Source organism: Aptenodytes forsteri, unplaced genomic scaffold, assembly GCF_000699145.1.
Source record: "Aptenodytes forsteri isolate BGI_AS27 unplaced genomic scaffold, ASM69914v1 Scaffold236, whole genome shotgun sequence".
Lineage (NCBI taxonomy): Eukaryota > Metazoa > Chordata > Aves > Sphenisciformes > Spheniscidae > Aptenodytes > Aptenodytes forsteri.
This window is the reverse complement of record NW_008794456.1, coordinates 481,744-494,827: the sequence shown is the minus strand read 5'-3', so window position 1 is coordinate 494,827 and position 13,084 is coordinate 481,744. Positions and strand designations below refer to the sequence as shown.

General features: G+C 50.5%; 1 protein-coding gene across 1 annotated transcript in view; it reads right to left on the bottom strand.

Moving 5' to 3' along the window:
- The window catches only part of DYSF (dysferlin), a 118,199-nt gene that overhangs the window by 30,354 nt on the left and 74,761 nt on the right, over positions 1 to 13,084 (bottom strand). Inside the window, exons 42-47 of the mRNA XM_009290710.1 lie at positions 8,717 to 8,815; positions 7,862 to 7,990; positions 6,491 to 6,646; positions 4,668 to 4,759; positions 2,223 to 2,393; positions 1,348 to 1,490 (exon numbers count right to left, since the gene is read on the bottom strand). Of these exons, the coding sequence (XP_009288985.1) occupies positions 1,348 to 1,490; positions 2,223 to 2,393; positions 4,668 to 4,759; positions 6,491 to 6,646; positions 7,862 to 7,990; positions 8,717 to 8,815 (790 nt within the window). The remainder of the gene's footprint in view (positions 1 to 1,347; positions 1,491 to 2,222; positions 2,394 to 4,667; positions 4,760 to 6,490; positions 6,647 to 7,861; positions 7,991 to 8,716; positions 8,816 to 13,084) is intronic.

Below are 13,084 nucleotides of genomic sequence, written 5' to 3'. Positions count from 1 at the left end.
ACTTCAGACATATGGGCTATTTCCCAAGCAGTGGAAACCTGGCGTGTGTGCGTGTGTGTGTATGTGTGTATGCACAGGAAAAAGAAAAAGCCCCTCTCAGAAAACAACAAATGTGGGGGTTACAGAATAATGGTCCGGGTGCAGTGCTTGTAAATCCCATGCTCTCGTGTTTAATAGCTTCACTTTATACCGCCAGGTTCAGATCTGACATTGCTCTGCGAACACAGCTGGTTTCCAGATCTCCTTGAGGTCAAGCATCAGACTTTGTTCTGTTTTTTGAACTGATTGCCATTAAAGCAGAGGAAGGTGAAAGGCAGGGGCTGGGAGAGGGGGGAAGACCCCGCTAGGTTTAACACCTCTCCAGCCCTTGCTGAAAACCTTTCGCATAACTAGAGGCTGCAAAGGAGCCGTTGCTTCCCCACTCCTCCTCCTCCTAAGAGGAGAACCATGAATTTGTGCCTTGATTCCCAAGAGCAGGGAGGGGGATCAGCCCTGGGCTGTGCCGTCTTGTGCCTCTGCAGGCCAAGTCCTCCTTGATGGCTCTGCAATACTGTAGTGGCCTTAACAAAGTCAAACTGCAGCTCCTGGGCCATACAGTGGGGTTTCACCTCCTCCCTGGGCCAAAACACCCCTTCCATGCTTTAAAGCAGACTTTTCTCTAAAAGGCAAACTTCTGCCCCCAAGGATGCCAGTCAGACGGGCATGAGTTGATGCCCAGGATATTGCAGGTGTCAGTGTTGGTGGTTTTTTTGTGCAAACAAGAAAATGCCTCCCCAACACTCGGTGATATTTTCCCCTCGCTGGCAGAGGCTGATTCTGCACTTCCAGCTAGAGCACACCTCGCCCCCGAGGCGCGAGCCGTGGTGCGATACGCTGGGCACTGTGTGTATGATATTGTCTCCCTCTAGTGACTCCAGCCCCAAAACGCAGAGATGCAAACGGCACAACTGCTCCTCCAGCCCAAGCAGCAGCTGGAAGATCAGGCTGGAGCCTCTCTGGCTGCGATGGCCTTTGCCGCTCCCAGCCTGTATGTATTTGGTTTGCTGCAGGCAGCAAAGGGCAGTCACTCAAGGCCAAAGTTAACGTGGCTGGATTGCAGGTCTGGGTTCACCTCCGGGGTTTGGTGCAGATCCAACTGCAACCTGCAGCCTTCGGGGCAGAGCCAAGCTTGGGAAAGGTGCAGAGCCAACCTGGACAGCAAGGTGAGGAGGATGGGGACGTGCCCATCACCCAGTCCTGGCCTCCATGATAACCCCCCACCGTGATCTGTTCATGACCTCCAACTCCATCCATTGCTCTGCATAAAGGAAAGCCATTTGCAACACCGAAGCAGCCCCGTTACCTTACCCAGTTCAGAGAGGATGTACTCTTGCTCCCTGAAGATGACCCGGTCGGACTTGTAGGTGGGGGCCTTGTAGTTGTGCTGCAGGGAGAAGAGGTGAAGCAGCTGGGAAGGTCGGAGTTGGTCTCGCCACTGGTTGGGTCCAGAGCTGAAACCAACAGGATGACTCTTGCTCCCTGAAGATGACCCGGTCGGACTTGTAGGTGGGGGCCTTGTAGTTGTGCTGCAGGGAGAAGAGGTGAAGCAGCTGGGAAGGTCGGAGTTGGTCTCGCCACTGGTTGGGTCCAGAGCTGAAACCAAACAGGATGAAAAACAGCAGCTCAACACGTGATAAAACATCTTCCAGCCTCAACAAGGGGCAGCAGCAGGGTTACACCAAAGAGGGCTGGTCTGAGGAAGGTGCAGCCAGCTCCAAGTCTGTGCTCGCCTTGGCCCACTGGTGAACGGGGCTGCATGTCCCACACCCCGCTCAGCCCCAGCTTGCAGGGCTGGGGTGCCCTGATAGCCCCCCTCAGACCCACCAGGTCACCCTTCAGCTGGCCCCGTGCATGGAGGGTGTCCTCACCACAGTGTGCCCGAGAGGCATCAGGGATATAACAGGATCTCCCCTAGGAAATTTCTGTTATTTGAAGCATTTCACGCTTCTGGAGGAGAGCCAGGGCTCAGGGAAGTTCCTCAAATGTGGGGCTTCTCTGGTGTGAATCTGTCTCTCTAGAGAAATCTCTGCGGTGAAGTACAGCACTGCCCAGGTCCCCCTGGGACAGCCCTGGGACAGCAGATCCATGGGCTGAGGCATCACCCTGGTCCCCATGGCCAGCTCAGCACCGCACAGCCCTGGCAGCTACAGAGACCCACTGCCTGAGCTCACAGAGGTACCTACACGCAGTAGGTTTGGGGGAGGCCACAGCGCGCCCCGTATTTCGACAGGAACCGGTTCTCCAGGTCTATGACGGTCTCCCCAATCTTCTCATCCTTCGACAAGAGGTCGTAGTCGTAGAGCGTGATCTTCAAGTCCTTCTCCAGGGGCAGAGTGCAGCTGAGCTCAAACATCCTGTGCAACGGGAGCCAAGAAATACCCATGAGATGGAGGCTCATGCTGCTGAGTGCCCCACGGGAAACGGACCCACACACCGTCCCAACCCACCAGTGCGGGAGGGACGGTACACCCACTGCGCATCTTCGCCGCGTTGGTCCAGTACTATTGGTCCTGTGTTGTACTGGCGTAGCTTGTGGATGCACTAAGCAAGCACGCTTTGGGTTTCTTTTTGCCTGGTTGAATTACTCTCAAGCAAACTTTGCCCCTGATTAGTTTCTCCATCTGCTAATTGGACATGACGGTGGTCACTGCAATGTCCAGGGAAAAGAGCCGCAGGCGAGAGTCAGGAGTCATCATTGCCATGGAATTTGAAAGGGGGAGAAATGACAGCTTTGGAAAACCACCTGCTCTTTGAGCCCAAAGAGCAAATGTCCAAACCAGGAGTCAAGCCTGCCCGGGCCAAGCTTGTGGTCAGCGTGAGACTAACCCCCCAAAGCCTCCTTGTCCTCTCCTCCCAGTTCGAAGCACCTTTTTTCTGTGCTGTCTCCTCTGCCATCATTACACCACAGTCCACGCACTGACATAACATAAAGCAAGAGCAAACCATCCTCTCCCTCTTCCAACAAAGGACGGCAAGAGACAAAGCACCAAGACCCCACCAAAACACAACACCCCGATCCAGACCGAGCCGGCGCTCGTGGATGTCAGCGATAAGGAAGGTGGTGCTGCAGGGTGAGCGGGACAGTCCAGGTCTGACCCAGCACTAGCAGGAACCCCTCCACCTGCTGCTGAAAGGCAGGCAGTGCCGGGGAGAAAGGCAGTGCCCATCCCCACCGCCAGCACCCACCCCACAGCAGCTTTTAAGGAGGGGAAGTGAGTGATTATGCCACCAATTAAGAGTGCAGGAGGAACTGGGGTCAGCAGAAAGTAATTAGCTAAAGCTGGATGGCAGCCAGCCGCCCAGGGAAAAGCTCGTGAAACGAGACGTTTAATAGCCGCCAGCAGCCAGGACCTCGGTTTTACATCTTGCTTTAAAGACCGGGTGGGAGGTGCAGCGCGCTGTCTAGACGGCCTCTGGCCAGGAGCCAGGCTTGGCGAAGGAGGACTTGCTCTGCCAAGCAGAGCTCACCAGGGTCTGGCTGTGGGCTCTGCGACAGGGCAGCAGGTCCTGGCCCACCGGAGACCAGGGCTGCCTCGTGCTAGATGGGGAGCAACCACTTTGCATTCACCGTAGGAAAGGCAGAGCTGCCATCTCCTTTTGGCAGAAGAGGAGGAAACGGCTTGTCTAACGCACGCTGTCCTCCACGGTCTCACCAGTATCACCCTCGCCATCCCTCTCCCCTTTGCTCCATTCTTGCAGACGGTGTATCTCCCACTCTGTCTTGCTTTGTTGAGAAGATGTCACGGCACTGACATCCTGAGCTGCCCAAGAAAACCAGCTGGACGTCGTGTGGAGTAGGGCTTGACCCCTGTTTGTGCTGACGCATAACTCCCTACGTCTAATCCCAGCTTTTCCGGGAGACCAAAGTCCTATCGGCACACGGAGGCTGAGCACCAGGTTTTCCTCTACCTCCCTCCGCTTTGCCTGGTCCCTACGGTGCTTTCTGGCTCAGATGAACACTTTTTTCTGAAAACAATGTTATCTTTTGCCTTTTATCGGAAGTTTGTGGCCCTACTGCAAGGCAAACAGCTCAACCAGCCCATATCATGTTTATAGATAATTTTCAGGGCATCCAATTTTGAGGTGTGCCATGCCGCAGCCTAATCAAACAGGCCTCCATTCATTGTGTCTTTTCTTCACATTTTTAACCAAAATGCCTAAATGAGGAGCAGAGTTTCCCCAGACTCTCTCTATCATCACTGGGATGAGGCAGATGCCTCCACAAGGGAATCTCAGGTCTAAACAACCATCCTGACGTCTCTGTTGACGACAGAGAAGACCCAGTCCATGCTCCACGGCTCAAAAGTCCCAGGGAGAAGATGAACACGAGCCATGGTGGGTAGGATGGTGGTCGAGCCAAGGCCAGGCTCACTTCAGCAAGGTTGGACATGAGGCGAGAGCATGCCATGGGAATCACAGAATGGTTTGGCTTGGAAGGAACCTTTAAAGGTCATCTCATCCAACCCCCTGCAATGAGCAGGGACATCTTCAACTAGATCAGGTTGCTCAGAGCCCTGTCCAACTTGACCTGGAATGTAGGTTGGAATGGGAAGCTCTGGCTGGCCCAGCCCTATTCCCTCAATATGACATAAAAAATCGCAGGGACTCCAAACCGGATCAAAACTTACTTTCCAAAGACAGGCTCCAGCGTACAGGGGAGGTAATTTTCTTGGTCATTTATGGATTTCTTTCCCACTGAAATCTTCACATAGGGATCGCACTAAAGATGGGCATGAAAATAAATGCAAGAAAGAGTCATTGCACAGCAATATTGATGGCAAAGGAATAACTCTGCCTCCCCTTGTCCCAGCAAGCAGGATCTTCCACCGCCCTTGAAAAAAGCCTATTTTCACGGATAGGACAGTCTGACCGTTAACTCCTTACTACAGATCTGTGACCATCAGCAAGAGCTACCTGCACTGCAATTCCTTTTTGAGGATGACCGAAGGACCAGTCAGCAGTGTGGGACAAGAGTCCAAGCCCTTCTGAGGCCCATGGGATGGAAAAGCAATAGAAGAGCATGAAAAAAACTACTTATGGCTTCTTCGATGGACTGGGCTTGCTCTGAAGTCCTCAGGATGTTCCCGTTCTCATCTGAGTCACCTATTTTGGGGTTCCATCGAGGTCATCATTTTTTAAGTTTGAGGTCTACTCAAAAATAGATTTACAAATGTAGGGGACTAAAATGTCAAAGGAAAATCATTTTGTTTCAAAAAATGTGGTTCAAAACCATTCATTTCCAAGATGCTGCAACAAATTTAAAAAAAATAAAATGGAAGCATACTTTAACTTAAAGGCTCATTGTGCATCTAAAAATTGTATCAGATATTTTTACATTTTTAGCAAGTTTTTAAGCTTCTCTCTCACAACTAAAACTATTCCGGGAAACGAGCATAAATTTGAAAAGTCGTTAAATGAACTCAAGTCAGCATTTTTGCCAGGGGAAGGAAAAAAAAACACTTCACCTAAAAGATGTCACCCAGCTTGAGTCCAGTACCTAGAGGGACCCACCATCTTACTCAGCTCACATAAAAATAAAATTAAAAAAAAAAAAAACACAAATGGGAAAGATATTGGTTAGATATGCTCCCTGAAAAAAACATCCAGGCCAAGTTCCTCATCACTTTTCCTTGACCTGTAGATTTTTTTAAGAAGCCAAGGATGGAAAAGCAGTGCTCGGGGAAGGCCTGCAGCGTGAGGATGGACCGGGCATCCAGGGCTCTCCTTTTGTCTCCCCTTGGCTGTGATGAGCTTTAGGAGACATCACAGCATAGGGGGGAAGTCTGTGGGTCAAACTGGGATTGGTTTTGGTTTTCAGTGTAAAAAAAAAAAAGCATTTTTTCTACTCCTTCTTTTTGAGTCTCTTACAGGAGATTTCTAAGAAATTGAAAACTTTCATTCCAAGTCCATTTTCAAAAACTGGGCAGATTAAAAAGCAGGGGGGTTGCTCACGTCAAAATATTTCCCATACTTTTTTCTAACTTTTTCCCTATTTTCCAGTGGAACAAAGAGTGAAGAAGGATTTTTCCCTGACGGGTTTTTTTTTTTTGCAAAGTGAAACAAAATTAACATTTTCTTTTTGAACCAGCACAATTTTCTTTTTGCACTGAATTTTTCTTCCAGACTGGCAAAGCTTTGCAAAAAGCAGTCATGTGAAAGACATGATTTTGTTTCTTTTGGCACCAAGGCAAAAAAAAAAAAAACTCATTTAGCTATTTTAACTAGCACTACTGAAAAATCCCTCAGGATGGAGGAAGAGTTGGCTCCTGGGATTCCCAGATGTTGCAATGGAGGCAGAAAGAAGGGGTAGATTTTCTCATTTTTGCTCTCACTGTTGTTTCTAAATTTTAAGCCATATATGCAAATTTTGATCAATTAGGGCTGACCTGTTGAAAGACCCCACCCCGTGAGCCAACATTGAAGGCCACCAGAGCTTTCCCCAGCAGGATACCTTTCCATTGGTGTCCTTGGGTTGGAGGTCGAAGGCCCGGATGATGTAGACCCTGACAAGACACTCCTGGGGTCCTCTGGCCGGCAGCTGGTGGAACTGCCGAGGTGGCACTGGGACTCGCGGGTCATCCGGGAGAGGGTAAATTCTGAACGAACCCTGTGAAGGACAAACGTGTTCAGCTGCGCTTGCACATCCACACGCGTAGATGGGTCTCGTGTGAGCAGGCTTGCCACCACAGTCTGGATGGTTGCATAGAATCACAGAATCATAGAACGGTTTGGGTTGGAAGGGACCTCTAAAGGTCATCTAGTCCAACCCCCCTGCCGTGGGCAGGGACATCTTCAACCAGATCAGGTTGCTCAGAGCCCCGTCCAACCCGACCTGGAATGTTTCCAGGGATGGGGCATCTACAGCTACTACAATGCTGGAGACAGAGCCCAGGTCCTGACCCTCTTCTGGTCTACTAGACCAGACCATGTCCTGTCAGGCTCTTCACGGTCGAGGGAGACAGGAGCAGGGTGGCAAGCTGCCTGTATCATTCATCCCTTGCCTGAACATCGATGCACACTGTTATAAGTCTGCACAGGGCCACTCCAGCCTGTTTGTCCTTTACCTCTTCTACTTCACTGTCCTTTGAGCCTTTGTGCTATTAAAGAGGCGTGAAGGACCCTTGCTAAGAATCAGTCCCCTCAGGGTTTAAGGCTGAGACTTTCTCTGCAGGGACAGTTTTAAGGGTTCCTGGACGAGGCAGCTGGTTCCCAAGAGAGGGACGGGAGGAGGAGAGAGAAAATGCAAAAATTTACAAGTTTTTTGTTCACCAGAGCTGATTTCCTCCCGGTGAAGTGGCAGGAATCAGTCTCTGGGTATTGTGCGGGGGAGGAGAGTGCTGAGTCAGAGCAGGAATTAAAAGAAAAAACCACCTAGAAAAATTTAATCCCTCTTCTCTTGCAAAGAGGCTAAAGGTTAAAAAGAGCAAAAGATGCATCGCTCCTCTGCACTGGACAGACACCTCCAAAGGGAGAGCACTGAGCACCGGCTTGGAGAGACCTTCAGTGCTCCCACCACCGTCCCGGAGAAAGAAGATGCTCCATCGCTTACATCCAGCGTTGGCTCCAGATGGGTTTTTGCTGGAGGTTGACGACGCAGCCTGGACTGGGTTTGAAGCATGCAATGCACTCGCTGCTGGGAATACAGCAGCCAGACCTGCACAGGCAGGTTGTTCAGACTGGGCCCAGTGGTCTACTTTAATGGCCCATTTCTCACTGAATTCCTACCCAAAAACAGTCAATTGGCATCATCCCGCTCAGCAGCCAGACCTTCCACCCAGCAGAGTGCGTTGCCGGGTACAGGTAGAAAGAGAGACCATCACACCTTGAACTCCCCCACAACCGAGGGGTCGTCATTTGAGTCCTGCGACCGGCCGCGATACAGCTTGAAGGTGTGGCAGAAGTCGGAGAGATGTTCGAAGTCCTCCACGTTCTCCAGCTCCGTCTCGTAGACCTGGGGAGGGAGAGACGGGGGCGAGGGCAGGGACTGCTCCCGGGCAGAGGGGGACCGGCAGCGTGTCCCCACCGATCTGGGACAAGACTTGACCCAAGCTCCTTGGTCTGGGGGAAATACCACCCACTGGGACAGAGTCCTGGGACCTGTCACCCTTGTTGCCCCCCCCAGGACAGTGATGAAGAACAGAGCTTGAGCAACCCTACAACAACTAGCAGCACATCACGGAAGACCCAGACTAAGCCAAGGTGTCGCAGAGGGTTTTTCATCAGCCAAAGAGACCTTCCTGCTGGGAACGTTTTCCTTAAGACCAGGCAAGGTCTTCCCCATTTTAGTCCTATTTGGGCTCCTGTGTTAATTTTAGCAATTCTTGTAACAGGGTACCTAAATGTCCCTCTTCCCTAAGCAATCTCTGGCATTCCTTGCTGTTCCCAAACACTTTTCAGGGTGGCCGCTCCCCACCTCCTCTGCCACTTAGAAAAGTGACAATACCTTGAAGGCTGCAAAGTAGAAAGTTACCAGGAAGGATTTTACAAAGAAAACTGAGTTTTCAAAATAGTTATTTTCTAAAACAAAAGTACCTGCTCTCAGGGGAAAATGACCTTTTTTTTTTTTTTTTGTCCTGGAAGAAAAAGAAGCCTAAACACTCAAAAAAAATCAAAGCTTGTGGAAAAATGTCATGGAGAGTGCAGGTCCAGTGAGCCAGAATCAGCCAAGGCCACTTACCTTCAGGGTGTCAAAGCCCTTCTCTAAATAGCAGCCACATTTTTCCCTCTCTCCTGTGGAAGCATAGAATTTGCTCCACCAGTCAATGAATTCTTCCTCCTGGCAGCAAGAGATACCAAAGTTACGCATCTCCACGAGCAAACCCCGATGATCAATGACAGCACCGCCTCCCATAATTGCTAGAGGTGAACTTCTGCCCCGTGCACCAACCTCGTGGCACAGCCTGGGTTTGGTGGGTCTCTGTCCTGCAAAGGCGATGAAGCTATCGTGAACCCAGCCTGCAGCTACTCACTCCCTGGTTTCAAGGTGCTTTTGGGATGCTTCCAGCCCAAATCCAGCTGTTGCAGCCACAGCAACACCATGGACCTAGACCTGCCAGCAGAGAGGGTGATTCTCCATGGGAGGACGAGGTAGAGCTCACAAGAAGCAATATGCAGCATTTTTAGGCCAGGGGCAGGTTTTGGCCAGTTTGGGTGGTGGTCTTCTCAGGACCGCAGCGCAGGACCACACAGGGGATGAGGCAAACTAACTCTTGTGCTGACATGGTCCTGACAGCCTGAAATTCAGGGAGGACATGAGGACTGCTCTTAAACTCAGCCCCCGGTTTAGGCTTTGCCTGGAAGGTTTTGGGGTTTCTGGGTTTTGGGATGGGGATTGCCTTCCTGGTTTGTGTCCCAGCACTACCCAACCTCCCCATCCAAACAAAGCACACGGGCAAACAAGTAAGTGCATAAAATGCATAGACTTCCACCAAAAAAAAAATGGTCCTCGGGTGCTGCACCTCTCTCAGGAATAATGTAGCTCTCTTCTCACTGATATTATACAAAGAAACGGGCAAATCTCATACAGCCTAAGCCTCACAACCTCACAGCCCACAGCCGCAATGCCATGAAGGAGCATTTGCCTCATCTGCTATGCAAACTGGGTTCCAGCTCCGAGGATGCTGCTCCAAGAAGGCGGCCGGCTGCCGGCTTCAGCAAATGTATATATTTTATAAGAGCACCATTCTTGAAATTTATACAAGCAAAGATGAAGGGGCTTTGACTGTGATTCATGAAGCATTCCTGAAAAATAATGATGTCTTATTTTAGAAGTCCACAAAATTCCATCACACTGACCTAATGGAGGAATCATAATAGAGGTTTATTGGATTTATATTTTAAGCCAACAGTGCAGGCTTTAAATTGCTATCTTGAATAGACATTGTTTTTAATAGAAATATTACATAAATTAACTCTGAGGCCTCTGCTGCCTCCCTTTTTTTGGAAAAAAAAAAAATTGCCTTTCATCGCTTCCCCTGTTTTATTGTTTAAAAAGCTACGCTCTGACCATCGTGGCTTTACTACGACATTCCACAGGTACTGAGTTACAAAGAAAGCACTTAAACTAATCTGACGACTCACCCATGGTATCTTCTGCAGCCCCAAGACAAAGAATTTGGTTAGATATTTTTGCTGATTTCTACTGACGTTACAAAAAAAAAGGCGGAAGAAAAAAAAAAACCGAGGAGGCAAGGGGAGCAGCTGGAATATTAATAGCGAAGGACATTAATCCATTTGCCTGCAAATGGGAAAGCCAGGGAAAGCAATGGCTCCACCACATGAGTGACTGAATTCAGGGATTTCATTTACCAACCAGGCGATAGCCAAAATCACCTCCAGTGTTTTGTCTTGGGCATGGTACAGGACGGTCCTCAGAGGCGGGGTCTGTGCCCTGAGCCCTGGCACAGATGGCTGAGGGACCTCAAGCATCCTGCGTGCCCTCTCCAACTTTTGCATGGACCCCATGAGTGCTGCAGTGTGGCACACGCCCATGGCTGAGCATCGCTTGTGGATAAATTTCACATCAAGTGACTAACAGCTAAAATTTTTGCTTGGGGAGAAGCTTACTCAGATGTGGTGAGCCACTGTCATGGTTATCAGAAGGTTTGCTGTCTCCCCATCCCTGCTCATGCCTTCTTCCCCCACAACCACAGCTCCCGTAGAGCAGGGACCACCATAACGTGGGCTGGCACCTGCATCCCAAATGCCCTGAGGCTGGAGTCAGGACTGCAAACGTTTTCCCATTCAGTACTGAGATAAAGTCAAGACCTTTCAAGCTCCAGGGTGCCCAGCTTTGGCATTTTCTGCTAAAATGGAAAGGTCAACATTTAATACAGGAGCAGCAGAAGAGGGTCCAGGACCATTTGGTGGTGTTGGGTTGACGGTTGGACTCGATGATCTTAGAGGTCTTTTCCAACCTCAATGATTCTATGATTCTATGATTCTATGATTCTATGATTTCACTAGGCAAGAGCCTGAATGGGACCATTTCATCAGTTTTCCGGGAAAGGGGCAGCAGGAGAGCCCCTTCCAGGGGGGCATCCCGGAAGAGAGGAATGTCTAACGGCCAAAAGCACGTCCGTTTCCAAAAATAAAGAAATTCAGATTTAAAAAAAAAAAAAAAAAGTCTTTAAAACCAGAATTTCACCAGCAGGCTGCAACTTCCCACTTGAAACATTTCTGGGATTATGGCTTGGACACAGCAAAAGCACTCAGACACATGCTTAACTTCAATCGGGTGCGCAAATCCCTCTGAAGTCAATGAGGCTCTTCAGACGCAGCCTTAAGGGCATTCTGGATCAGGCCTTCGGATCAGCAGAGCCAGCAGCCGCCGCTGACTTACCCCCTCCATATAATAGGGAAGGAGGTTTAAGCTGTGCCTGATCTCCATGTAGGACTTTCACCCAGGGCTACACACATTGCTGTTGAGGGTATTAAAATTCCTCCCTCCTCCGGATGCCAAAATATAGACCTGTGTCATCCCGGCAGCTCTCGGGATGTTTTCAATCTCATTTTGTTTCATCCGGGGCGGGGTGGGGGGGAGAATGCACCAGTTTTAACCTCATTTTTGTTGGGGAGGCTGAGCCAGAGCGATTTTCTCCCCGCCGCCCAGGGTTTCCTGCGACTCCAAGCCCGTCCTATCAGATGCATTCCCAGATGGGGATAGCGGGAGTCTGGGCTTATCCAGCACAACCCAGTTTTCACAAAATATGTTGAAATGGTCATTTCCGTCTGGAGCAAAAGGAGAGAAACTTCTGGAAACCCGAGAAGTTGCCACACAACAGACATATTGGCTTCTGGTGAAACTTAGTCCTTATCATCACCCTACAGGTGGGGGAAACTGAGGCACAGACAGGTTAACATCCAGACAGCAAAGCCAGGAGAGCAGAGCAGGCATGGGACAACTGAAGTCTTTATACTTATGCTTGCTCTCGTAGTGATTACCCACTCTTCCCTGTGGGAATATAGATAATTATAGCAATAATAAATATTACCTCTAAAGAAGCTGAGCCACTGCCTCAGTCTCAAACGTACTCGCACCTCACATCTGGGAGGCAGATTTCCTGCTATGGGAAAGCTCTGCAGCTGGGATGAGAAGATCCCTCTAGAAACAGCTTGGACATTTATAGATGCAGCTCCCCAGCTGTTTGTTACCACGCTTTTGCAGGAGATGACACCCAGCATCTCAGCCTTGGAGAGGGTGGTATTAGCATCCTCATCTGCTCCAGTGCAAAGGCAGCCTGGTCAGCTCAGCTCATTACCCGACCAAACTAACCCAGCCCAGCCCTGTCCTCCCATGGGCGCAAAACACGCCGGCGGAGAGGCCATGGCAAACAGCTGGGCAACACAAAAATGTCTTTAAGCACCGCAGCTGCGCTCCTTGGGGGTTTTCCAACCACATCCTAAATCCCTTTGCTGCTCCGTCTAGCATTGCTCCAGAGGTCAGCATGCCCAGGCAGGAAACTGAGCAGCTCGCTGCTGCAGGAGGCATCCTCGGGGCGGTTCTGCAATGCAACGGCTGCAGTGAAGCCCACCAGCCACCCACCACCCAAGGAAGGTGCCAGCCATCCCCACGCCGGGGAGGCATGTCAGCCTCCGCTGCCCAACGGGCTCCATCACCTACAAGCGTAGACCAGGAGCAGCTGCAGAAGTGCCCGGGAGGCAGGAAAAAACAAGATTTTCCTGCTAGGAGGCCATGCCCTGCCCTGCCCAAGGCACTGGGGTGGACATGTCACAAACCGGGCTTGGGATCTCATCTGCATTTTCCTGCTAGGAGGCCATGCCCTGCCCTGCCCAAGGCACTGGGGTGGACATGTCACAAACCGGGCTTGGGATGTCTCATCTGCCAGGCCTTGGGAGCTGGAGGAAGCCTTTTTCATGCTAACAACCTCCCCATGTCCTTGAACTCCAACCTCTTCCCCAAGAGGGACCTGTCTTTGGGTTATCCTTGGGTTAACCTGGTCCTTTCACCTGGTTCCTTCAACCTATCCCAGGGACCTGCAGAAAGCAGCACTGGAGGGAGGAGGAAAAAAACCACATGCATCCA